At 43.9% G+C, this 24249-nt stretch overlaps 1 protein-coding gene across 1 annotated transcript in view; it reads right to left on the bottom strand.

Annotated features, from left to right (window-relative positions):
• Window positions 1–24249, bottom strand: part of agk (acylglycerol kinase) — a 41989-nt gene that overhangs the window by 5738 nt on the left and 12002 nt on the right. Inside the window, exons 5-14 of the mRNA XM_080190959.1 lie at window positions 22389–22481; window positions 20896–20928; window positions 20247–20341; window positions 19413–19482; window positions 10974–11053; window positions 9512–9569; window positions 8143–8290; window positions 4886–4983; window positions 4242–4312; window positions 454–538 (exon numbers count right to left, since the gene is read on the bottom strand). Of these exons, the coding sequence (XP_080047085.1) occupies window positions 454–538; window positions 4242–4312; window positions 4886–4983; window positions 8143–8290; window positions 9512–9569; window positions 10974–11053; window positions 19413–19482; window positions 20247–20341; window positions 20896–20928; window positions 22389–22481 (831 nt within the window). The remainder of the gene's footprint in view (window positions 1–453; window positions 539–4241; window positions 4313–4885; window positions 4984–8142; window positions 8291–9511; window positions 9570–10973; window positions 11054–19412; window positions 19483–20246; window positions 20342–20895; window positions 20929–22388; window positions 22482–24249) is intronic.

Below are 24249 nucleotides of genomic sequence, written 5' to 3'. Positions count from 1 at the left end.
TGAAAGAAATTGGCAGGTTCTGGGTATGTAACCAAATACTTCCCAAATCACAATATTATCTGTACAGAACAGCCATCCAGAAGTGACTATTATTGAATAAAAATTTATCAAACCCCAGAATGTTTTCAACTTTTCTTTGTGAAGGTGATGGTTTTCCTTCAGGACGTTACCAATTACCCTTTGATGCCCAATTGACAGTGGAGATATTGCAAAAAGGCAACATAAATCTGATGTAAGTACTGGCAGTTGAATTTCAACCTGCAAGAAGTCAGTAGAATGTGAAAGCTCATTAGGGCATGAAATTGAGGTGTTGATGGGCAGGATTTCCTCCCTGACCTCTTTAAGGTAATAGCAAAGAGTTTAAACTATTGAGAGTTTAGATTACACAAGCTACAATTAAGTGAGAAAGAATTGAGTTCAGGAATCCCTCATAGCCTAAAGGTGAGACCTTACCTGGGGTAGCTGCAGCTTACAGAAACTGGCTTGGAAAATTTGACTGCCTTCGGGACACAAGAGTGGATCAGTTAACTTCTGACTCCTGTTAACGGTCAAACAAGAAGTTGTGGATTAGCCAAAATACTACCAGATACAGAGTTCATGATAATGTGCTGCAAGTATAATGGCCATTTTTTTTTATTATTTATTCACTTATGAGATGTGGTCATCACTAGCTATGTAATACGTACATAATGAGTCAGCCTCTACAGCTCTCTGTGGTAAAGAATTCCACAGATTCACTACCCTCAGATGAAATTCCTCCCAATCTCTGTCTTAGTTGGTGCAACCCCTTACTCTGAGATTATATCCGCTGGTCCTAAACTGTCCAACAGGAAAAACAACCTTTCAGCATCCATGCTGTCAAGCCCCCTTGAGAATCCTAGATGTCTCAATGAGTTCATCTCTCATTCTTCTAAACTCCAATGAGTAGAAGCCCAATCTACTTAACCTTTTTCATAAGAAAACACCTCAGTTACTATCGTCTATTGGTTGTCAAATAGGAGGCAGAGAGTGGGGGTCAATGGGTGCTATTCAGATTGGCGGATGGTGACTAGTGGGGTGCCCCAGGGGTCGGTGCTGGGGCCTCAGCTATTTACCATTTATATAGATGATCTGGAGGAGGGAACCGAGTGCAGGGTGTCGAAATTTGCTGATGACACCAAGATTGGGGGAACGGCAAATTGTGCGGAGGGTGTGGAGAGTCTGCAGAAGGATCTAGATAGGCTGGGCGAATGGGCCAGGAAATGGCAAATGGAATTTAATGTTGGCAAGTGTGAGGTGGTCCACTTTGGTAGGAAGAATGGTAGGAAGGACTATTACTTACGTGGCGAAAAACTGCAGCAGGCGACGGTGCAGAGGGACCTCGGGGTCCTTGTGCATGAATCGCAAAAACCCAGCTTGCAGGTGCAGCAGGTGGTCAGGAAGGCGAATGGGATGCTGGCCTTCATAGCGAGGGGGATTGAATATAAAAGTAGGGAGGTCTTGCTGCAGCTGTATAGGGCATTGGTGAGGCCGCAGCTGGAGTACTGTGTGCAGTTTTGGGCGCCGCACCTGCGCAAGGATATTTTGGCCCTGGAGGGAGTGCAGAGGAGGTTTACTAGGCTGATACCGGAGTTGAGGGGATTGAGCTATGAGGAGAGGCTGAATAAACTAGGCTTGTACTCGTTAGAGTTTAGAAGAATGAGGGGAGATCTCATTGAGACGTATAAGATGATGAATGGGATGGATAGGATAGAGGTGGAGAGACTCTTCCCGCTCAAAAAAGACAGTAGGACTAGGGGGCACAGCCTCAAGATAAAGGGGAGGCGGTTTAGAACGGAGTTGAGGAGGAACTTCTTCACTCAAAGGGTGGTGAATCTCTGGAATTCTCTGCCCGTTGAAGTGGTGGAGGCTGCCTCGCTAAATATTTTTAAGAAGCGGGTTGATGGGTTTTTGATAAGAGAAGGGATTAAGGGTTATGGGGAGAGGGCGGGAAAGTGGAACTGAGCCGCGACAGATCAGCCATGATCTTATTGAATGGCGGGGCAGGCTCGAAGGGCTAGATGGCCTACTCCTGCTCCTATTTCTTATGTTCTTATGTTCTTATGTTCTTATGTCTCATAAAGAAAGATGCATGTTGTATTTTCCAATTTTCCCTTTCATTTTGGAGCTGTGTGGCTTGCCTTGCATCTTTCCAATCACTGACTGAGACATCTTTCTAGATATTCATGGCCTTTCTATAGGTTCACTTTGAATAAATTAATATCTCTAATAACAAAATATGAAACTTCACATGAATGGATGGCACAGTGGTTAGCATTGCTGCCTCACAATACCAGGGACCCAGATCTGATTCCAGTCCTGGATGAGTGTGTGGAGTTTGCATGTTCTCCCCATATCCGGGTAAGGGTGCTCTGGTTTCCTCCCACAAGCCAAAGATGTGAAGGTTAGGTGGATGGGCCATAGCAAATGCAGGATGTTATAATGCAGAGGGAGGGCCTGAGTGGGATGCTCTTTCCAAGAGTTGGTGCAGATTCGTGGGCCGGATGGCCTCTTTCGGCACTGTAGGGATTCTATGAAATGTCAACATTGCATCCCAATGCCTTCAGACTATTCAATCCATTGAATATTTCTTTAAGCGTTAAACATTTGATCCTTTTCTGCAACTCTCTTCTTGCTTCCATCAGCCTAATAAACGCTGAACTTGTTTGAAGATTTTCACTCAAAATATTCATGTTAAATTTTCAGATACTAACTGACCTATTTTATATTTCCCACCCTCCTTTCAGATTCCTATTATATTCACTGTTTTCTTTCTGTTCCAGCTGTCACCGTGTCTACAGAATAGGTTCTATTTAAAACAGTGCTTATTTAATTATTGAAAAACACAAGTACCAACTAATTCCTGATCAATGATTGTTCTGGAAGCACAAACAATAAAAGAAAGGCCAATTGAAAGCTTACACCATTGCTAACTACCTGTATAAACATTCAGCTACTCTTTGTCTAATGTCATATTTATTCTTGGATGTGCAGCGAGCAAGTTGATAACATCATTCAGGATGAACTGGCAAATGGAAGATGATTTACTTTTACTGTTAACTTTCAAGAGCCTAATCTCCATCACTGTTCTTAAGTTGTGGGGGAAAAAAAAGTGTCTCAAAGTGTATGCAGCAATAATTAGCCTGGGGCACAGAGCCTTTGATTTCCACCTCACACTTTCCACAGTGTCTTGGCTTTTCAGATAGAAGAACTGGAAGCCAGGCTAACATACAGTGTTTACATTTGAAATTTTGGATTTTAAAGTATGAATGTTACAGGATGTGAGTATCACTAGCAAGGCCAACATTTAATGCCCAAATCTAGTTGACTATGAGAAGATGGCGGACCTGGGTTCTTGAACTACTGCAATCCTCAAGGTATAGATAGACTCACGGTGCTGTTAGGGAGTTCCAGAATTTTAACCCAGTGACAGTGGAGGAATGGCGATATATTTCCAAGTCAGGATGGTGAGTGACGTGGAGGGAGCTTCTAGATATCAGTTGCTCTTGTCCTTCTAGATGGTAGTGGCTGTGGGTTTGAAAGGTGCTGTCAAAGAAGCTTTGGTGAGCTCCTGCAGTGCATCTTGTAGGCTACCATTGTTCGCTGATGGTGGAGTCTCTGAATGCCTGTGGAAGTGATACCAATCAAGCAGGTTGTTCTATCCTGGAGCTTCTTCAGTGTTGTTGACATTGCACTCATCCAGGCAACTGGAGAGTATTCTATCACACTGCTGACTTGTGTCTTGCAGATAGTGGACAGGCTTTGGAAAGTCAGGAGGCAAATTACCACCACAGGATTCCCAGCCTCTGACCTGCTCTTGCAGCCGCAGTTTTTTTTATGACTGGTCCAGTTCAGTTTCTGGTCAATGGTAATCCCCAGGATTCAGCAATGGAAATGACATTGAATAGCAAAGAGCAATGATTAGATCCTCTCTTGTTGGAGATGGTTATTGCCCGACACTTGTGTGGTGTGAGTGCTACTCAGTCCCCACATCAGTCAATGCAGATAAAACTGAGCTCTGGAATGAATACAGGAATGGAAGGAGCATTTTTTATTTTAAGAATGCATCTCATTTTATGTATTTTTTTAATTAATATACTTGTTTTAGGGTGAAACTGGAGTTGCTAACAACAATGGCAAGACAGCAACACTTCTAACATCTCTCCCAGAACTCCGAAACAGCAAATTATTTAACAAATACAGTGGAGACATGAGACACCTACCCTGTAGCTACAAACTGCCCCTTGCTGATTGTGTCTGGTTCTATACAAATATTCATGGCATCTTCTGTACGCTGTAGAAAAATGGAAAAAGCATTTAGCAGGGTCTTCTATAGCACTCTTGAACTACTTACTCAGAATTTCAATATTAACTCCACTGCATTTTTAACAAACAAGGGTGAATGTGGCTTGAATGCAAAGCTGGATGTGCACATTTTTCATATTAGATGATAAATGAGAAAAAGGGATTCAAAGCTTCCAATGCAATGAAATGCTGTTTGTACAAAGACCACTAGTAGCAATGGAGTATAGTTAGTAGGGAGGTGAGAATACATTGTGCGTTTGATTTCCTCTTCGCCCATTTCTGGTTCCAGCCAAGAGAAGATACTTTCCACAGGAAACAAAGGCAAATCAAACGTCAAACGTCTATTCCATTACAAGATTAAACAGCAGCATTGATAAAAGCATTAAGTCAAACCATGAATGCAATTCTTAGTATACCTACTGACTTGGGTAACAGTTTTCTCCCCATAGGCATACATCATCTCTACATTCATACAGCCAAATCTCTGAATGTGATTATTTTTGTGGAAAGTAAAATAGTCCTAACGGAGTTTGTGGCCATTACAAACAGTAAGTGTTCTCACCTTGAGATCTACGTGCCTGTTGAGTGTGCTGATGGTCACTTCCACTGCTGATTTCTGTACTTCTTCCCAGTGCTCTGGTTCCACTGGCATTAACATCACTGCAGTCAGAATAGGAAACCCAATGAAAATTCTCTACACCATTTTCCAAAGACAAACCACTTACAAGCAAAACCATTCCATCCTCCTCCATGTTGCCTGAGCTGACCGATTCTAAACCCAGAGAAAGCACAACACTCAACCAAATACCGTCAATCATTTGATTTCCCCCACTTTTTTTGTAAGAAGTGGAAATAATTGGATCAATTTTCTATCATTTCATATTGCTATCCAGTCTTCATCTGCTTGTCCTGGCTCCTGCAACAGCAAGCGTGGACAGTCTGTTCACAAGTTACTGCCCCTCATAACAGACCACCAGGAAATGGCACAAAGTGGTAAGGCACAACCTTACCATTGAGTTTTTCATTTCATCACATGGGGAAAATGCCACTCCTTCCTGCCTGGCTTAGCGCAGATGCGGAGCAAAGAGAAACAGGGCTCAAATCCAGTTTTTGACTATTCAGTGGTGCTGACAATTAGTGTCTACTGTTGGATTTTCACAATATGCTAACATTCATGTGCTATCTTGGAACTTCACCCTATAGCATCCATATCCCTGTAATATGACTGCCTTTCTAATATGATAATACTGTGATGCTAAATCAGGATTAGAGTTATAGCTGATGGAATTTAAATGGTATTTTTCACACTCTGCTTTGCAAATTATCACAGCCGATGTGGTGGTGGGGGGTTACAAGTTACTCAGGTTGTCTGTGGTTTCTTACTATTAGGGTGGGGTGGGGAGGGAATGAGGGAGAGACTGCTTGCCAGTGGCAGTAGGGCATATGCGTGTGTGAAGGTGTACTTGGAGTGTATGTATATGTTGGATAAGGGGGAAGATGAGAATCCCTAAAAGTATACAGGAGTCAAGATGGCAGAACGACAGCAGGACCTGGGACAGTATGAGTATTAGTCAGGGTAAGGAGGAAGAATCTTGGCACTATCACAGCTGTCCCAAACCTCTCTACAGCTTTTAATTTCCAAATTTACTGGGCTCAACATGCAAGCTAGAGAATGTGTGCACGATAATGTACGTGTGAGAAACAGCGAGAGCACGCGTGAGAAACAGCGAGAGCACGCGTGAGAAACAGCGAGAGCACGCGTGAGAAACAGCGAGAGCACGCGTGAGAAACAGCGAGAGCACGCGTGAGAAACAGCGAGAGCACGCGTGAGAAACAGCGAGAGCACGCGTGAGAAACAGCGAGAGCACGCGTGAGAAACAGCGAGAGCACGCGTGAGAAACAGCGAGAGCACGCGTGAGAAACAGCGAGAGCACGCGTGAGAAACAGCGAGAGCACGCGTGAGAAACAGCGAGAGCACGCGTGAGAAACAGCGAGAGCACGCGTGAGAAACAGCGAGAGCACGCGTGAGAAACAGCGAGAGCACGCGTGAGAAACAGCGAGAGCACGCGTGAGAAACAGCGAGAGCACGCGTGAGAAACAGCGAGAGCACGCGTGAGAAACAGCGAGAGCACGCGTGAGAAACAGCGAGAGCACGCGTGAGAAACAGCGAGAGCACGCGTGAGAAACAGCGAGAGCACGCGTGAGAAACAGCGAGAGCACGCGTGAGAAACAGCGAGAGCACACGTGAGAAACAGCGAGAGCACACGTGAGAAACAGCGAGAGCACGCGTGAGAAACAGCGAGAGCACGCGTGAGAAACAGCGAGAGCACGCGTGTATGTGTGCATATGCGTGTGTGTGAGAGAGAGACAGAGTGTGTGTGTGTGTGTGTGTGTGTGTATATAGCACTGTTGCGCTAAGGAACTGGGTTCAATTCTGGCGTTGATTCTGCCTGTGTGGGGTTTGCACATTTTCCCTGTGTCTGTCTGGGTTTCTTCCACATGCTCCAGTTTCTTCCCTCAATCCAAAGATGCGCGGGTTAGGCTGATTGGCAATGCTGAATTGACGCAAGTATCAGGAGATTAATGGTAAATGTATGGGGTTAAGGAAATAGGGCCTGGGTTGGATTGTGGATGGGCTGAATGGGCTCCTTCTGCACTGCAGGGATTCTACGAGAGATTGTGAGGAAAAAGAGAACAAGAGTGAGCGAGTGAGTGAATAAGCGCGAGTGCGCGTGCACATGCTCGGTTCACTTCCAGTCTCAGAGTTCTCACTCACCCACGGCCCCACACACACACACAAAATCACACAGTTGGGTGTGGGTGAAGGTGAATGAGTGAGCACCTAAGACTGGGAGTGAGTTGGACGCACACATGCACTCTCTCACATTTACTCTAATGGCCATATTTATTAATAATTCATTTCTTAAATGATCAATTTATTTCTTTGAGTTGTTTTTTTGCTGTTCGGCAATTGTTTCTTTTCTTCAGACCTCAACTTTATTTTGAAATTCACATTTGATGTTGTGCCAAATCTTATCTTTCTGAAATTTGCCCCTCAAGTGAGAAAAAAAAACTGAAATGTGGCACTTCATGCAAAAAATTTGGACAATGCGATGCTAGAGCTGCAAATCCAAATGGGAAAAATTATTTTTAATAAGTGTTCCTCCTCAAAGGAAGGATGGACAGCACCTACACTTCCATCCCAAACTACATAAGACAACAATACGTTGAAGTGGTGGAGGCTACCTCGCTAAATATTTTTAAGATGCGGGTTGATGGGTTTTTGATAAGCGAGGGGATTAAGGGTTATGGGGAGAGGGCGGGAATGTGGAACTGAGCCACGACAGATCAGCCATGATCTTATTGAATGGCGGGGCAGGCTCGAAGGGCTAGATGGCCTACTCCTGCTCCTATTTCTTATGTTCTTAAAACAGAAGGCGACGGCCTAGTCTTATTATCGCTAGATTATTAATCCAGAAACTCAGTTAATGTTCTGGGGACCCGGCTTCAAATCCTGCCACGGCAAATGACTAAATTTGAATTAAATAAAACAATCTGGAATTAAGAAGCTACTGATTCATAAAATCATTACTGATTGCCAGAAAAAAACCATTGGATTCACTAATGTCCTTTAAGGAAGGAAATCTGCCGTCCTTAACTGGTCTAGCCTACATGGGACTCCAGAGCCATAGCAACGTGGTTGACTTTCAACTGCCCTCAGGTATTTAGGGATGGGCAATAAATGCTGGCCGGCCAGTGACTCCCATATCCCACAAAAAAGAAAGGAGCAATAAGATTTAAAGCATTCAAACACTTTACCCTCTTTGGGAGTTGCCCAGTATAATTCAAGTCTCCTTAATATCCGATGCCACAGATTGGGCCGTGGTTGTTTTTCTTTTAATTTTTCTGGTGGTCTTTCTGTGGGGCCAAGGTATGCGATGGAGGTCTGGTGGGTTGGTGGCCATTCCTAGATAGTGAACACAGACATACAGCTTGCAAATAACGATGGCGGGATTTGGTTGAGATTAGAAGCCATTACAGCATTGTGGTCTCAAGAAACCTGATCAAAAACTTCAAATACAGTTAAATAAACAGTAACTTGCATTTATATAACACCTTTTACAACAGTAAATCATCCCAAGGTGCTTTATAATAGTATAATCAGATAGAAATTGACAATGAGCCAAAAGTTAGAGATTTTAGGACTGGTGACCTAACGCTTGGTCAAAGAAATTGGTTTTGAGCAGCACCTTTAAGGAAAGAAATGTGGAGGAAAAAAAGGTTCAGATGTGGAATTTTTGATTTCAGAGCTTAGGCAGCTGAAGGTATGATCACTTTTGATGCTGCAAAGGAAGTGAGAGGGACACACAAGATACTAGGGTTGGAGAAACACAGAAGACACAAAAGGTTGTGGAGCTCAAGCAGTTTAATTAAATAGGAAGAGGTGAGGTCATGGAAGGATTTACACACATTTACTACAATGTTGACTGGTATTATTAAACTGCCTCCATATAATCAGATGTATTTCCTTTTTTTAAGCAGGCATCGCTTTAGCTGTTCTTTTATCGACCCATCAGATTCAGGCAGAGTAAGATAGAAATTCAGGAAAATCTCTGTTATCTGGCATGCTTCAGGAATGGAATGTGACGGTTAATCAAGTATGCCAGTGAACCAAGATGCAAAGTTTTCATCCCATCAGAAGTGCCAGGGTGATCGCATGGTTGTTGAGGTCTCACAGGAGGCAGGGAGTGAGCAAATTAAATGAGTGGCACCAAGGGATCATGGTACTGGTGTGAAGTCAAGTCGATGAAAATTACTACCCGTGAGTTTGACATCTCCAGTCAAAAATATTATCAACTCCATAATTCCAGTTAATAGAAAATACCAGTTGGTAAGAATGCTGGACATTAGAGATTTTACTGGAATTTGTTCCAATCTGCACCAGTCAAGTTTAAACACCACTCATCCCAGTTAAGGCAGCAATCAAGAGAATAATGGGTGAGCTGGTTCTTTTGGTCTAGGTTCCGAGTCAGGGGACAAAGAGCTGTGTGCAGTCTCATTAATGTAAATCCATGAAAAAATGCCTTAAGAATATAATTTTACCAAGTGTGCAAGATGTGCAATAACACCATCTGAACCCAAGCAGTGGGAGGATTGAAACTTCTCTACACTACAAACAAGCACTCACCTTAAATACACTCAATAGATGACATGCCTTGTCTTTAAGAGGACCAAGATACCAAAACCTGCAGAAAGAATGACATTGAGGCAGCAAGTTATGAAATATCAACACTAAGCAAGACAGCAGGAAGCAGGCTACAGTGGAGTAGAAGCATTCACTCTTCCATTATATTTATATGGCATCTTTCAAGACCTCTGCATGTCCCAGAGCATTTCTTTGAATACTTGTGAAAATTGTGGTCATTGTAAATGCAGAAAATAAATGCTTTTTTTTTGTAAATGTGTAAATGAAGAATTTGTTTTTGGTTCTATTTTAATTTTAACTACTGTCTTGTGGAATCTCCATCTAGGCAACAGTTTCAAAATAAAGGGTCTCCCGGGCAGCACGGTAACACAATGGTTAGCACAGCTGCCTCACAGTGCCAGGGACCTGGATTTGATTCCCACCTTGGGTTCTTCCCGTGTCTGTGTGGTTTCCTCCAGGTGCTCTGGTTTCCTCCCACAGTCCGAAAGACATGCTGATTAGCAGTATTGGCCATGCTAAATTTTCCCTCAGTGTGCCTGAACAGGCGCCAGAGAGTGGTGACTAAGGAATTTTCATAGTGACTTCATTGCAGTGTTAATGTAAGCCTACTTATGACATGAATAAATAAACTTTAAAAGACCGAGATGAGGAGGAACTGTTTCTCTCAGAGGGTCACTAGTGTTTGGAATCCTCTTCTCCAGCGAGCAGTGGGGGTTGGCTCACTGATTATGTACAAGGTTGAGTTGGACAGATTTTTGACCAACAAGGGAATATTGTGATGGGAAGGCAGCACAGTGGAGTCAGGGCCACAGCCAGACCAGCAATGACTTTAGTGACTGGAGCAGGTTCAAGGAGCTAAGTGGCGTGTTCCTGCTCCTATTTCTTACACTATGTTCTTTTCTTCCATGCAATACCAGGTTGCTAGGCCAAGAGATTAACTTGTGAAGAATCTGCCTGACACTTTGTCAGCTGCCTTTCTGACAACTAACCACTGCAGCTCTATGCATAATATTCACATAGTTGCACCATTCATATGTGGAATTGGTCCTCTTTCAATTGGCTCCTCATCCTTCTGGCAGGGCTGAGATGATGCAATTTGTGGAATCATGGTTGTGAAATACGTACAATCAATATAAGGCTAATTGATTTTGCCATGAGTGTCTGGCTGCTCTTTTTTGTTTATACAAACTGATTGTATCACTTATGTTCAAAAAGACAGGCTGCAGATGCCAATGACAAATGTCAGCACCAGAATAAGTCAACTGCCGATTGCGAGTAGTAAAGATATTTTGGCATTATTATAGATAAAGAGGATATTTCTGAATGCTATAGATGTGGTCATTTCCAGTCTGGGATTTTTTTATGATTTAGGATGAAGCATACAGTGTCAAGCCCTGTCTCTTATATTATTCTTTTTAAAGTGCCTCTGACACTTTTCCCTTACTTGGTGAGTTTAGCAGCTGCGTCCCTGTACGCTCCCCATCGCAGCCCAGAGACTGCAAACACCGGACGGTCTTTATCACCCTAAAAGTAAAATAGGAGATGTTAGCTTTAGAACAGGGATTGCACAGATACCCTTTACAACAAACACCTATCAACAGTACTAAGAAGTTGAGAAGGGGAGGGTGGAAGAAGGTGGGCGGGGGGGGGGAGGGAGGGTGGAAGAAGGCGGGGGAGGGGGGAATGAGGCAGGGGAAGGTGGGGCGAGGTGGCAGAGCAGAGGGGGGGAGGCGGAGTGGAGGGAAGGGGGAGGGGGGAGGTGGAGAGGGGAGGCGGAGGCGGAGGCGGAGCGCAGAGGTGGAGTGGAGAAGGCGGAGCACGGAGGGGGGAGGCAGAGTGGGGGCAAAGGGGAGGCAGGGTGGGGGAGTAGAAGGTGGAGGGAGTAGAGAGGGAGGAGAAGGGGAGAGGGAGGAGGACTAAAGGAGCGACAAGGGAGAAGAGAGACGAACAGTAACAGCAGAAGGAAGAAGGGGAAAATAGGGTTAAGAACCATTTGAACAGTACTGTTCAAACCCATATCCAGATGAGTCATTGTAATGCATACTATGTTCCCCATACCATGTTCCCCTTCATAAGGCTTCCTTTGATAGATCCAGTGCATCATCCCATTCACCATCCCTGATTGATTGAGGACCTGGAAGTGGGATGCTGAAGTTGTGGCTCAGTTAAAAAACCTCAGCAAAACCTGCACTGGCTGTCAACCTGGTTCCCAACCCACTAATTGTCCCACAATTTCAGCAGGAACTAAGCTCAGAAAATTCCAGCTTCTGATTAAATTTTTTTGTGGTAAACCCATTTTTAGTTGTGATAATGAAACTGTATCACATATACAGTATCAAGGAAAGCCTCAATATAAAATAAAAAACATTTTAAAATGCGACCCGATTATGCAATTCATGGCCAATATTATGCTCAGTGCTATGCAAAGAAGTTTGAGTAGAAAAACAAGCAAAAAGAGATGAAAATTAATGCAATTTTTAAAGTGATTTGTCACCAGATTGTTGATTGTATTAAAAGCAGATATTACTGTCCAAAATGTAACTTTACTCCAGAGCTTCAAGATTTTTCTCTGAGAATAATTTAATCTGCCCAATCCTGGTTTAGCACATGTTGGTGTCTATATCCATATATATATATTAAAACATATAATAAAAAACTTGTTTCTTAAGTTGAGTCTGGGCCTTGCGTTTTCCAGTTGCTATGAACAAATTTTAACCAAGAGGTACAATCCAGGAGCTAGAATTGTCACCTCGTTTCTGCAGAACAACAATATCATTGAGCAACATGATATTCCATACTTGTGTTTGCAAAGGGCTCAGCCCTGAGGGGATGTCCACATGGTGCCCCCTCATTAACCCCCTACACTGCTGCCAGAAATGATCAGCCAGCCAGGCTTGGAGCATGACATGTGACCATTTGGTATTTAGATAATTAGAGACTCAACAGTGGGAGAAACCTCCTTGGACAAACAATAGTTTCAGCTCAAACTGCAAATCATGGAAAGTAAAGGAAAATATACATTTTAACCTTGGAGAAGATGGAAAACAAAGGAAGGCTTTTGGAAATAGGAGTAAAATAATAAACAAAGTACTAGAAATTGTGAACTAAAAATATTACAAGGCAAATAACTGGTAGTGAAAATTAGAGCTTTTGAGGAAGAACAAAAATTTGTATATTAAATCTTTTCTGTAAAATCTGGTAGATATAAATTGTTACATTTATTTTTGAAGCTTCTTTCAGTAGCAGTGTAATTTTTTTAACCTCAAAACAGTCACATATGTTAACAAAGTTTGCTGTGTGATGGCAATACATGAACTGCTATCATATCTAGGTTCAGCATTATCACCCAGTAAACGTCACTCTAGATCCTGGGCTACCCATTCATTCTGCCAAGGGGAATTGCGGTATGATTGTTTTCCAGAGCAGTGTACTGGTGGCTGGTGGGTGTAAACTGCGAGTGTACTGATTTTTTTCAATTGCATTGCTGGTTCGCGGGTTTTTTTTGCATTTTGTGCTTTCCGTAGCTGGTCCTAGGCGCAAGGGCAGTTGGGAAGGGAGCGCGGGAGTACAAAAATAAGGCCACAGTAGACAGCGGGCAGCGGAGTGAGGCGGGTGCTGAGTGAGTACTGCAAGGGCTTTGGCTCACAGGGCTTAGGCAAGGTGAGATACTGGTCAAATTTCTCTAACTGTGTCCATAAGTTTAAGGGTGGTCAAATAAATGGCAGGGTCCATGGGGAGGCGTGTCAGCTGTGTAAGGTGCAACATGTGGGAGTTCCTGGAGACACAGCATCTCCGGAGAGTCCACATCTGCACCAAATGTCTGGAGTTGCAGCGTTTGAGGGCCTGGGTTAGGCAACTGGAGTTGAGGCTGGAGGATTTATTTTTAGTCAGGGAGAATGAGGCGCTAATGAATAGGAACCACGTTCAAGAGGGGATCCCAGAGCCTAGGAGAGGGGATGGGTGGGTTACAGTTAGGAAGGGGAAAAAAAAGAGTAATGTTCCAAAGGCTACCCCAGGAGTAGTCTCTCAAGATATCAGGGGTAAGGCACCAACTGAGGTGGAAAGGGCACGAGGGGAAGAGCAGAATGCCTCAGAGGGAAGGAAGGGGGCTGGATGTGAGATAGTGGTGGGGTATGGGAGGGTTAGAGGAATTGATAGGCGTTTCTGTGGGCAAAAGCGGGACTCCAGGATGGTAGTCTGCCTCCCTGGAGCAGGGGTACAGGATGTGTCGGAGAGGGTAGAGGGAATCTTGAAGGGCCAAGGGACCAAGGCGGATGTAATTATACATGTAGGTGAGAAGGACGTAGGAAGGAAGAGTAGGGGGGAAATACGTTGGCAGTTCAGGGAGTTGGGAGCCAGGCTGAAGTGCAGGGCCTCCAGGGTGGCGAAACTGGGCTGCTGCCAGTGCCCAGTAATAGCAGGGATAAAAATAATGAGATCCTGCAGCTGAATGCATGGCTGAGGGATTGGTGCAGGACAGAGGGTTTTAGTTTTGTAGACCATCGGGAAGTCTTTGCAAAGGAAGGGCACTTGTATAAGAAGGATAGGGAGCATTTAAATGGGAAGGGTACACATATTTTAGCTGGGAGGTTGGCTGGAGTGTTTCAGCAGGGTTTAAACTAATAAGGAGGGGGGTGGGGAGGAGAGAGACAGCTCAGGCACTGGGAGTGGGAGTGAGTTGGAGGTCAGGGTAAGTCTAGATGATAGGAAAATCTCCCAGGAGAAGGAGGATCCGAGTGGGCCTGAGGGTCTTCGGTGCATCTGTTTTAATGCGAGGAGTGTGACGGGTAAGACGGATGAACTTAGGGCCTTGATGTTCGCGAGGAATTTAGATGTGGTGGCAGTGACAGAGACGTGGTTAGAGGAGGGGCAGGACTGGCAGCTAAGTATTCCAGGGTATAAGTGTTTTAGGCGTGATAGGGGAGGGTTGAAGAGGGGGAGTGGTGCTCTTAGTTAGGGAGCAGATCACAGCGGTGCAGAGGGAGGATAACATGGGGGGGTTGGGAATTGAGTCCCTGTGGGTGGAGTTGAGGAATAGGAAGGGGGCCATTACTATGCTAGGAGTGTACTATAGGCCGCCCGACAGCCCGCGGGCAGTGGAAGAGGGTATATGTAGGGACATTTTGGACAAGTGTAGGAAGAACACTTGTCCCACTTGTTGTAGTGGGAGATTTTAATCTCCCACTACAACATTTTAATCTCCCTGGGGTGGATTGGAAGGTGCCTAGAGCTGGGGGGTTGGACGGGGAGGAATTCGTAAGATGTGTATTGGAAGGATCCTTGCAGCAGTATGTAGATAGCCCAACTAGAGGGGGCTGTACTGGATTTAGTTCTGGGCAATGAGCCGGGTCAGGTGGTTGAGGTTGCGGTAGGCGAACATGTGGCTAATAGTGACCACAACTCCGTCTACCTTAGGATACAAATGGAAAAAGATGAGAGCTGTCCTAAGGGGAGGGTGCTAAATTGGGGGAAGGCTAGATACAGCCGGATTAGGCAGGAGCTTAGGGATACAGACTGGGATAGAGTGTTGGAAGGCAAGACCACGTTAGGCATGTGGGAGTCTTTCAAGGGAAAACTGCAATGGGCGCAGGAAAGGCATGTGCCGGTTAGGAGAAAGGATGGGAAAGGTAGGATTAGGGAACCGTGGATTACTAGAGATATTGAAGACCTGGTTAGGAAGAAACAAGAGGCGTATGTCAGGTCTAAGCAGCTGGGAACGGAGAGAGCGTTGGAGGAATACAGAGAGAAGGAGGGATCTTAAAAGGGGAGTTAGGAGAGCAAAGAGGGGGCATGAGATGGCTTTGGCAGGTAGGGTTAAGGAGAATCCAAAGGCATTTTACTCCTATCTTAAGAGCAAAAGGGTGGCTAGGGGTAAAATCGGTCCTCTCAGGGACAGACGTGGGGAATTGTGCTTACAGGCAGAGGGAATGGGGGAGATCCTGAATAAATACTTTGCGTCGGTATTCATGAAGGAGAGGGGCTTGATGTCTGGTATGGTGATCGAGGGAGCAGTAGACCAATTGAAAGATCTATCGATTACGAGGGAAGTAGTGTTAGGGCTTTTAGGTAGCATTAAAACCAATAAATCTCCGGGGCCCTATGGCATTTATCCTAGGCCGCTTAGGGAGGCGAGGGATGAGATTGCTGGGCCTCTGACGCAAATCTTTGTCTCTTCTTTGGACACAGGTGAGGTCCCAGAGGACTGGAGGATAGCGAACGTGGTACCGTTGTTTAAAAAGGGTAGGAGGGATAGCCCGGGTAACTATAGGCCAGTGAGTTTAACGTCAGTGGTAGGCAAGTTGATGGAGAGGATTCTTAGGGATAGGATGTATAAGCACTTAGAGCGTTGCAATCTGATTAAGGATACGCAGCATGGCTTTGTAAAGGGGAAGTCTTGCCTTACGAATCCGGTAGAATTCTTTGAGGAAGTGACAAAAACAGTCGATGAAGGACGAGCCGTTGATGTCGTCTATATGGATTTCAGTAAGGCGTTTGACAAAGTCCCTCATGGTAGGTTGGTAGAGAAGATTAAAGCTCATGGGATATGTGGCCAGGTATCTAGATGGGTAGAGAACTGGCTTGCAAAGAGGAGTCAGAGAGTAGTAGTGGAGGGTCCTTTTCTAGCTGGAGGTCTGTCACTAGTGGTGTGCTGCAGGGCTCAGTACTGGGACCTCTTCTCTTTGTAGTGTATATAAATGATTTGGAAGAGGGAGTAGGTGGTGTGATCAGCAAATTTGCTGATGACACCAACATGGCTGGATTGGCAGGCAGTGAGGAGCAGTGTCTGGCAATACAACGGGATATTGATAGGCTGGTTGATTGGGCAGATACATGGCAAATGGAGTTTAATCCGGATAAATGTGAGGTGATGCATTTTGGCTGGAATAATGTAGGGGGGAGTTATATGATAAAGGGTAAGCCCATAAGGAGTATAGAACTGCAGCGAGACCTGGGGGTGCGAGTGCACAAGTCTTTGAAGGTGGCAGTACAAGTGGAGAGTGTGGTGAAGAAAGCCTATGGTATGTTAGCCTTTATAGGAAGGGGTATAGAATATAAGAGCTGGAATCTAATGTTAATAAAAACATAATAAGAAATAGGAGCAGGAGTAGGCCATCTAGCCCTTCGAGCCTGCCCCGCCATTCAATAAGATCATGGCTGATCTGTCGTGGCTCAGTTCCACCTTCCCGCTTTCTCCCCATAACCCTTAATCCCCTCTCTTATCAAAAACCCATCAACCCGCGTCTTAAAAATATTTAGCGAGGCAGCCTCCACCACTTCAACGGGCAGAGAATTCCAGAGATTCACCACCCTTTGAGTGAAGAAGTTCCTCCTCAACTCCGTTCTAAACCGCCCCCCTTTTATCTTGAGGCTGTGCCCCCTAGTCCTACTGTCTTTTTTGAGCGGGAAGAGTCTCTCCACCTCTATCCTATCCATCCCATTCATCATCTTATAAGTCTCAATGAGATCTCCCCTCATTCTTCTAAACTCTAACGAGTACAAGCCCAGTTTATTCAGCCTCTCCTCATAGCTCAACCCCCTCAACTCTGGTATCAGCCTAGTAAACCTCCTCTGCACTCCCTCCAAGGCCAAAATATCTTTGCGCAGGTGCGGTGCCCAAAACTGCACACAGTACTCCAGCTGCAGCCTCACCAATGCCCTATACAGCTGCAGCAAGACCTCCCTACTTTTATATTCAATCCCCCTCGCTATGAAGGCCAGCATCCCATTCACCTTCCTGACCACATGCTGCACCTGCAAGCTGGGTTTTTGTGACTCATGCACAAGGACCCCGAGGTCCCTCTGCACCGTCGCCTGCTGCAGTTTTTCGCCACGTAAGTAATAGTCCTTCCTACCATTATTCCTACCAAAGTGGACCACCTCACACTTGCCAACATTAAATTCCATTTGCCATTTCCTGGCCCATTCGCCCAGCCTATCTAGATCCTTCTGCAGACTCTCCACACCCTCCGCACAATTTGCCGTCCCCCCTATCTTGGTGTCATCAGCAAATTTCGACACCCTACACTCGGTTCCCTCCTCCAGATCATCTATATAAATGGTAAAAAGCTGAGGCCCCAGCACCGACCCCTGGGGCACTCCACTAGTCACCATCCGCCAATCCGAATAGCACCCGTTGACCCCCACTCTCTGCCTCCTATTTGACAACCAATCCTCTATCCACGCTAACACCCTACCCCCAACTCCATGTCCCTCGACCTTCTGCAATAACCTCTTGTGAGGTACTTTGTCAAACGCCTTCTGAAAATCTAGAAAGACCACATCCACCGCCCTAGACACATCCTCATAGAACTCCAGTAAATTTGTCAGACATGACTTCCCTTTAATGAAACCGTGCTGCGTCTGCTCTATCAAGCAATTCCCTTCAAGATGTCTCGCAATTTCCTCCTTAATGACAGATTCTAACATTTTACCCACCACAGACGTTAAACTAACTGGCCTATAATTCCCCGCCTTTTACCTGGCACCCTTCTTAAACAACGGCGTAACATTAGCCGTTTTCCAATCATCCGGCACTTCCCCGGAATCCAGCGACGTCTGGAAAATAACCACCAAGGCATCCACTATCACCTCCGCCATTTCTTTCAGAACCCTCGGATGCATTCCATCCGGTCCTGGGGACTTGTCCACAATCAGCCCCTCCAGTCTGTCGAGCACCGCCTCTCTAGTAACAGTAATGTCATTAAGACCCTCCAGTCCTACCACCTTTCCGTCGCAGTTGTACAGAATGTTGGTTAGGCCGCATTTAGAGTACTGCGTCCAGTTCTGGTTGCCTTACTACTGGAAGGACGTGGAGACTCTGGAGAGAGTGCAGAGGAAGTTTACCAGGATGTTGCCTGGTATGGAAGGACTTGGGTATGAGGAAAGATTGAAGAAATTGGGGCTCTTTTCCCTTAAAAGACAGCGACTGAGGGGGGATCTAATAGAGGTATATAAGATTATGAAGGGTATAGATAGAGTAAACAGAGGTAAGCTATTTCCTATGATACAGACACGTAGGACAAGGGGTCATGGACTTAAGGTGAGGGGGGAGAGGTATAACACAGATATTAGAGGGAGGTTTTTCACACAGAGGGTAGTGGGGGTATGGAATGCTCTGCCAAGTAAGGTGGTGGAGGCAAACACGCTAGAGTTGTTTAAGAGTAACTTAGACAGGCACATGACTGGGTTGGAGATGGGTGGATATAGGAGATTGTTTTAAATAAGGGTCATTAGCATTGGGGTGTCCCTGGTAAGGTAAATGGATATGGTACAATAACAATGTTTTTTTCCTTTTCATTCACAGGTTTTAAGTCGGTCTGCCTTGTGTCCAGCGAGGGGCATACACGCGATGGGTCGTACTTGGACTGCTCTTGGTTGTTCGAGATTGGCCTAGTGCTTCATGTCGTTAGTGTGTGCCTAAACTGGACCAGATACTGGGCAAGACAACAGCTCAGTGACTATCACTGTTTGCTGTGCAGACACATAGATTTGGGCCGGTGTCTGTGGGAGTTTGCGCATTCTCCCCGTGCTTGCGTGGGTTTTCTCCGGGTGCTCCGGTTTCCTCCCACACCCCAAACATGTGCTGTTAGGCTGACTGGCAGTAATAAATTGTCCCTAAATCAGTTTCCCTCAATCTGGATGGCCATAAAACATTAGACAAGGGTCATGGGTGGAGAGGGGGACTGGTGGTGTTGAGATGGTGGTGCGGGCTCGTTAGGCCGAAGGGCCTGTTTCCCGGGCTGTTTTTGTTCTTTGTTCTTTATCCTTTATCTTTTTCCAAACTGCCTTAAAACAGAAGGATAAACCCTGAGGCAATTCCAGCTACTGGAGTTTATTCTGTAAGATTATACAAGTGTGGGAATCACTGGGAAATACTTCTTACCTTTATTTCCAGAATGTCCAAGGGAACAGTCTCTCCTTTCACAATAGAAAGTGTGGCATTTAAGATGTGTCTGCAACACACAGCATTGAAAAATATGACTAGGCTGCAGTGGAGGCTGGGCTAAACTGCAGCAATTAAAATGTGATTTTCAACATAACGTATTTCAAACAAATGCTCAGGATGCAAATAATTCTGAAGTCCTGCAATAGTGTATTTGGTCAATGCATTGTGAAGCAAAGCCACAGAGGAATGAATCAGATATAAATTCCTAACCACAGTCAGCTAACTGATCTCAGCCTGAATGATAAGGGTTTATAATTGGTCTTCATGCTTAAGCAGGGAAAGGTAGATAACAAAAAACAAATTTAGCATTGTCCCCTCCAGGTTGCCACCTAGTCTCTCCTATTAACAGTATGGACATCAGGTTAAAAAAAAACCTCATCAGCTATGATGCTGCCCACCTTTTAGTAACTTGTCAATATGGTGTATAACTCGTATGTGAAAAGTGAATCCTTAACGAGCTGCTGGAAAATGGGTAGTACCTAAAAGGTGCAAATGGGATCAAAAATTATGGGGAGAAAGCAGGATTAGGCTATTGAGTTGGACGATTAGCCATGATCGTGATGAATGCCAGAGCAGGCTCAAAGGGCCGAAGGACCTCCTCCTATCTTCTATGTTTCTAAAAACCCATGTCATGAGACATTTTCACCCACAGGAAACCAAGAAGAAAGCTGATTATCTGCACATTCACTTTTCATGTAAGAATGTATATTAGTTCATTACAGCCAAACCATCTCCTTATCAAAGTACTTCAGAATTTTAGCTGTCACTAACCTGGCCTGTTCTTTGTTGGTGGGATACAGAACCTGGCTGAAGGAGTTCATCTGTCCCAGTGGAATGAATCCTATAGGGATCTTGCTAAAGACAGCCTAAAAAGAACAGAAACACTGGACATATAAAAAGATAGTTTTTTTTAAATTTCCTTTGATCAGAACAAATATGAGTGTTTTTATGATTACAAAGTTTTGTGATTAGCCAAGGTCACTGAATAACATTTTCCCTTTCCTACTCGAATCCAATACCATACCCCTGAAAATGGCAAACATCTACATGGGCTCATAGTTAAAACATTTAGAACATGAATATGCTTCTGTACTTTAAAAAGGTGAGTACATGTTTTTAAAAACACAGCCACATTCTACTGTGTTTTTCAAAAAAATAGAAATGTACTGTTCTCCTTCCATTTACACTAGATCTTGGTTCAAGGCTAGCAGAAGCAATGTCATCACTAAAATATGTCAATAAATTCCGAACACTGCTGTAGAAATGAAAAAAAGATTTTTCAAAATAAAAGCCTGCCAATAAAACTGTGTTTGACACAAATATATTAGTCACATCAGTAAACTATCAAAGGAAAGGGCAATTACACCAGTTGAAGTAATATGGTTGGCTTGGATCATGAACTGTGACACGAAATGCTCACCTCATCCTCTCGCCGAAGAAGCCCTGTTATTACCTAATGTCAAAAGAGAAAAAAGTGAAAACACCATCCAAATCAGTACTTCTAAACAAGGCCAGGGAAAGAAATCATATACCTGAGTGCTTCTCTCAATCCCTGGGCTACAGATCACAATATGTAACAAATGTACATTATTGAATTTAAATAAATTTGTCAACTCTTCTCAAATTTGAATTTCTTTGCACAAAAATCAATTTTATTACCATTGAATATGCTCTGGTAAACTTTTATATACACATATTGTATACATTAAATGGTAATGAACGAAAGCATCAAAATACCCTGCATCAGATTCATTTTCGTGCTATCAAAAGTCTTGATGCAAATCATTTGAACAGCTAAATCTTTCACTTCATATTCTTTGACTGAAAAGTCAGTGAATGACAATCCATCTGTCATTTGTAATCTTTCAGTAAGGAGGTCTTATGGCACAATGGGTAGCATTCCTAACTTCAAGGTCAGATAAGGCATGTTTATAACACGGCCAAACAGGTTTATTATTGGCCTGTATATTCATCCAATGCACCTGATGGCAGATGATAAAAGCAGAAGAATCTTCTGGTCAATAATACCACAGAAGACAACAGCAAACCCCAATACTTTGTCAAGCATAATCTTGATCAATACAATGATGCCACACTTGGTCAAATGCTGCTTTGCCGTCACTGTCCACCTCACCTTTGGAGTTTAGCTCCTTTGTCCATGTTTGAGCGAAGGTTGAAATGAGGTCAGGAGTTTAGTGAGCCTGGTGGAACCCAAACTGATTGTCAATGAGCAGGTTATTGCTGAGCAAGTGCTGTTTGATAGTGCTGTTGCTGACATTTTCCATCACCTTACTGATGATGGACAGTAAGCTGGTGCAGCGATAATTAACTGGGTTGGAGTTGTCCTGCTGCTTATGTACAGGTCATACCTTGCCAGATTAATGTCAGGAGAATTAACAAAAGACACATGTCATCCTGGAAATATCCAATGTGCAAATCTACATGAGACTTTAGCAGCAAAATCAAAGTAATTGCATGCAGATCAACCACTGTGATTATAATCAAACGTTGACTGCAAACATCTGCCATTGTTACTCCATACTCAGCCATGAGCAGGTGCTCCCCTTGTCACATGCATCATCCTCAGTTTGGAGGGCAGCGACTGTCATTCTGCTCTAACTCAGGGTGATTCGTCCATAATTGTTTTTTGATCTCCCCTTGGCTCAGCTCTACAAAAGCTTAGCTATTCATCCTTTATGGAATCAATTATGCCTCCTACCTCTCCCAGGCATAATACAGTGATTTGCCCAAGTATTACATTTTCACGAGTTAAGACTTACTATGAAATTATTTTCAGTCAGTCTTGCAACTTCCCTTCTTGTCACCCGTGTGTCATCTCAGTCGGTAAGTTTTATTGCTAAATGCCATATGGATGCATATGTGCAAAGCTCCAACACCAAAGTTAGGCCATACCTCTTGTAAGGTGCCATCCCCTCCAGCAACAACAATCATATCAGTGTCTTCCATCAGTTCCAACAACTTTTTTGCTTGGCCCTCATAATCAGTCTGTAATAGGAGCAGGGACAAGATCAAGATAAGGGTTGTACAGAGCAACTCATACACGTAAGACAACCACAAGCTAAGAAAACCCAAACATGCACCATATTTCACTGCATTTTAAACAAAATCCCCAAACATTATTAACTCCAGTCAAGCAAACAAATTATACTTGAGACAGGAACTCAGACATCTTGAGGCTTATGCAGGAACAATTCAACAATATAAGATCTGAGGGAGAAAAGTAAGTAAAAGGAAGTAATCAGAAGGGATATCAAACGCAGAGCTGAAAGACCTCGGTGAGCCCAATGAGGATAAAAAAACAGAATGTAAAAGAATGCACTTCGCAAGAGGAGTTTGTAAATCATGGAAGAAAATACGCCTTCTGGTTTAGTCACTTCCAGAGATTGAGAAATCGTAGAACACCAGTTCTTTCTCATCTTATTTCCAAGTCACCCTTTTTCATTTATCATCTGACGCTTCAAAATTCGGAAATGTTTTTGACAAGCTACTACAATTCTTATTCAAATGTGACTCAGATCTTGTATTGTTGAATCTTTTATGTATAATCTGTTTGTCTCTCTGTCTTTTACGCATAATTTGTTGTAAATTCACACTGAGGGATAGAAGTGCTGATCCAGGGGAATGCACAGACAGATTGACAACACTAATCTACGAGGAGAGCACTGGCTGACAGACACATCAAAAGTAAACAGAAGCAGTTGTGGAGAAGAAAAAGCTTGCTTCAAGGACCAGCTCGCTTTCAGCATTGGCTGAAGCGTCAGGGACCAAAGCTTCATAAAAAGGTTGTTTAAAAATGTTTACTGAGCATCAAGCATTAATGCATTAACTGGAAACTGTCACACAATATACTGTAAATGTTTGCACAGGTGTTGCAAAAAGTTCACAACAAGTGTACGGCAACTTTACTGATGCCTATACAATAGAATAGAACTTTATTGTCCATGTAAAAGAGAAAATTTGTCTTTGGCTTCACCTCCAGTAGAACATATAATCACACACGTTATTAGTTTAAAATCGGTGAATATTTCATGATGCTGACATCCATACATTTTTACATATATAACATACATCCACACCACGGGCAGCATGGTGGCACAGTGGTTAGCAATGCTGCATCACAGCACCAGGTATCTGGGTTTAATTCCAGCCTCAGGTGACCGTGTGGAGTTTGCATGTTCTCACCCTACCTGTGTGGCTTTCCTCCAGGTGCTTTGCTTTCCTTCCATAGCCCAAATATGTGTGGGTTAGGTTGATGGCCATGGTAAATTGCCCCATAGTGTGAGGGGAAATGGCAGGGTAAATACATGAGGTTAAGGGAATAGAGCCTTGATGGGATTGTAGTCAGTGCAGACTTGATGGGCCAAATGACCTCCTTCTGCACTGTAGGGATTCTACGATTCTATGACCATTACACATTAATACTGTGCCATTAAAGCACATTTAAATAAATAAAAACAACAGGATGAGTTTACATTATGCTATTTAGTAAGATTATAGCATTGGAAACAAAAGACGTCTCGAGCAGATTTTTCCTAGTAATAGGCATTCTAAAGCACTGGTCCTGAGCCTTTCAAATTAAGGATATAAAGGGTGAGAGGGATCACTGATGAGGGCTTGAGCTTTTCTCTTAACCATGCTGTTAAATAGGATACCGAGCTGTGTCTGCAGGCTACCAATAATTTTACCTGCAGTGTTGACAATTCTTTTACACAGGTTAACATTCAACGTGGCAGTCTGGAATGTTAGGATGCTC

Source organism: Carcharhinus amblyrhynchos, chromosome 6 (assembly GCF_965287045.1).
Source record: "Carcharhinus amblyrhynchos chromosome 6, sCarAmb.v2.hapA, whole genome shotgun sequence".
NCBI lineage: Eukaryota > Metazoa > Chordata > Chondrichthyes > Carcharhiniformes > Carcharhinidae > Carcharhinus > Carcharhinus amblyrhynchos.
This window is presented reverse-complemented; position numbering and strand designations above follow the sequence as displayed.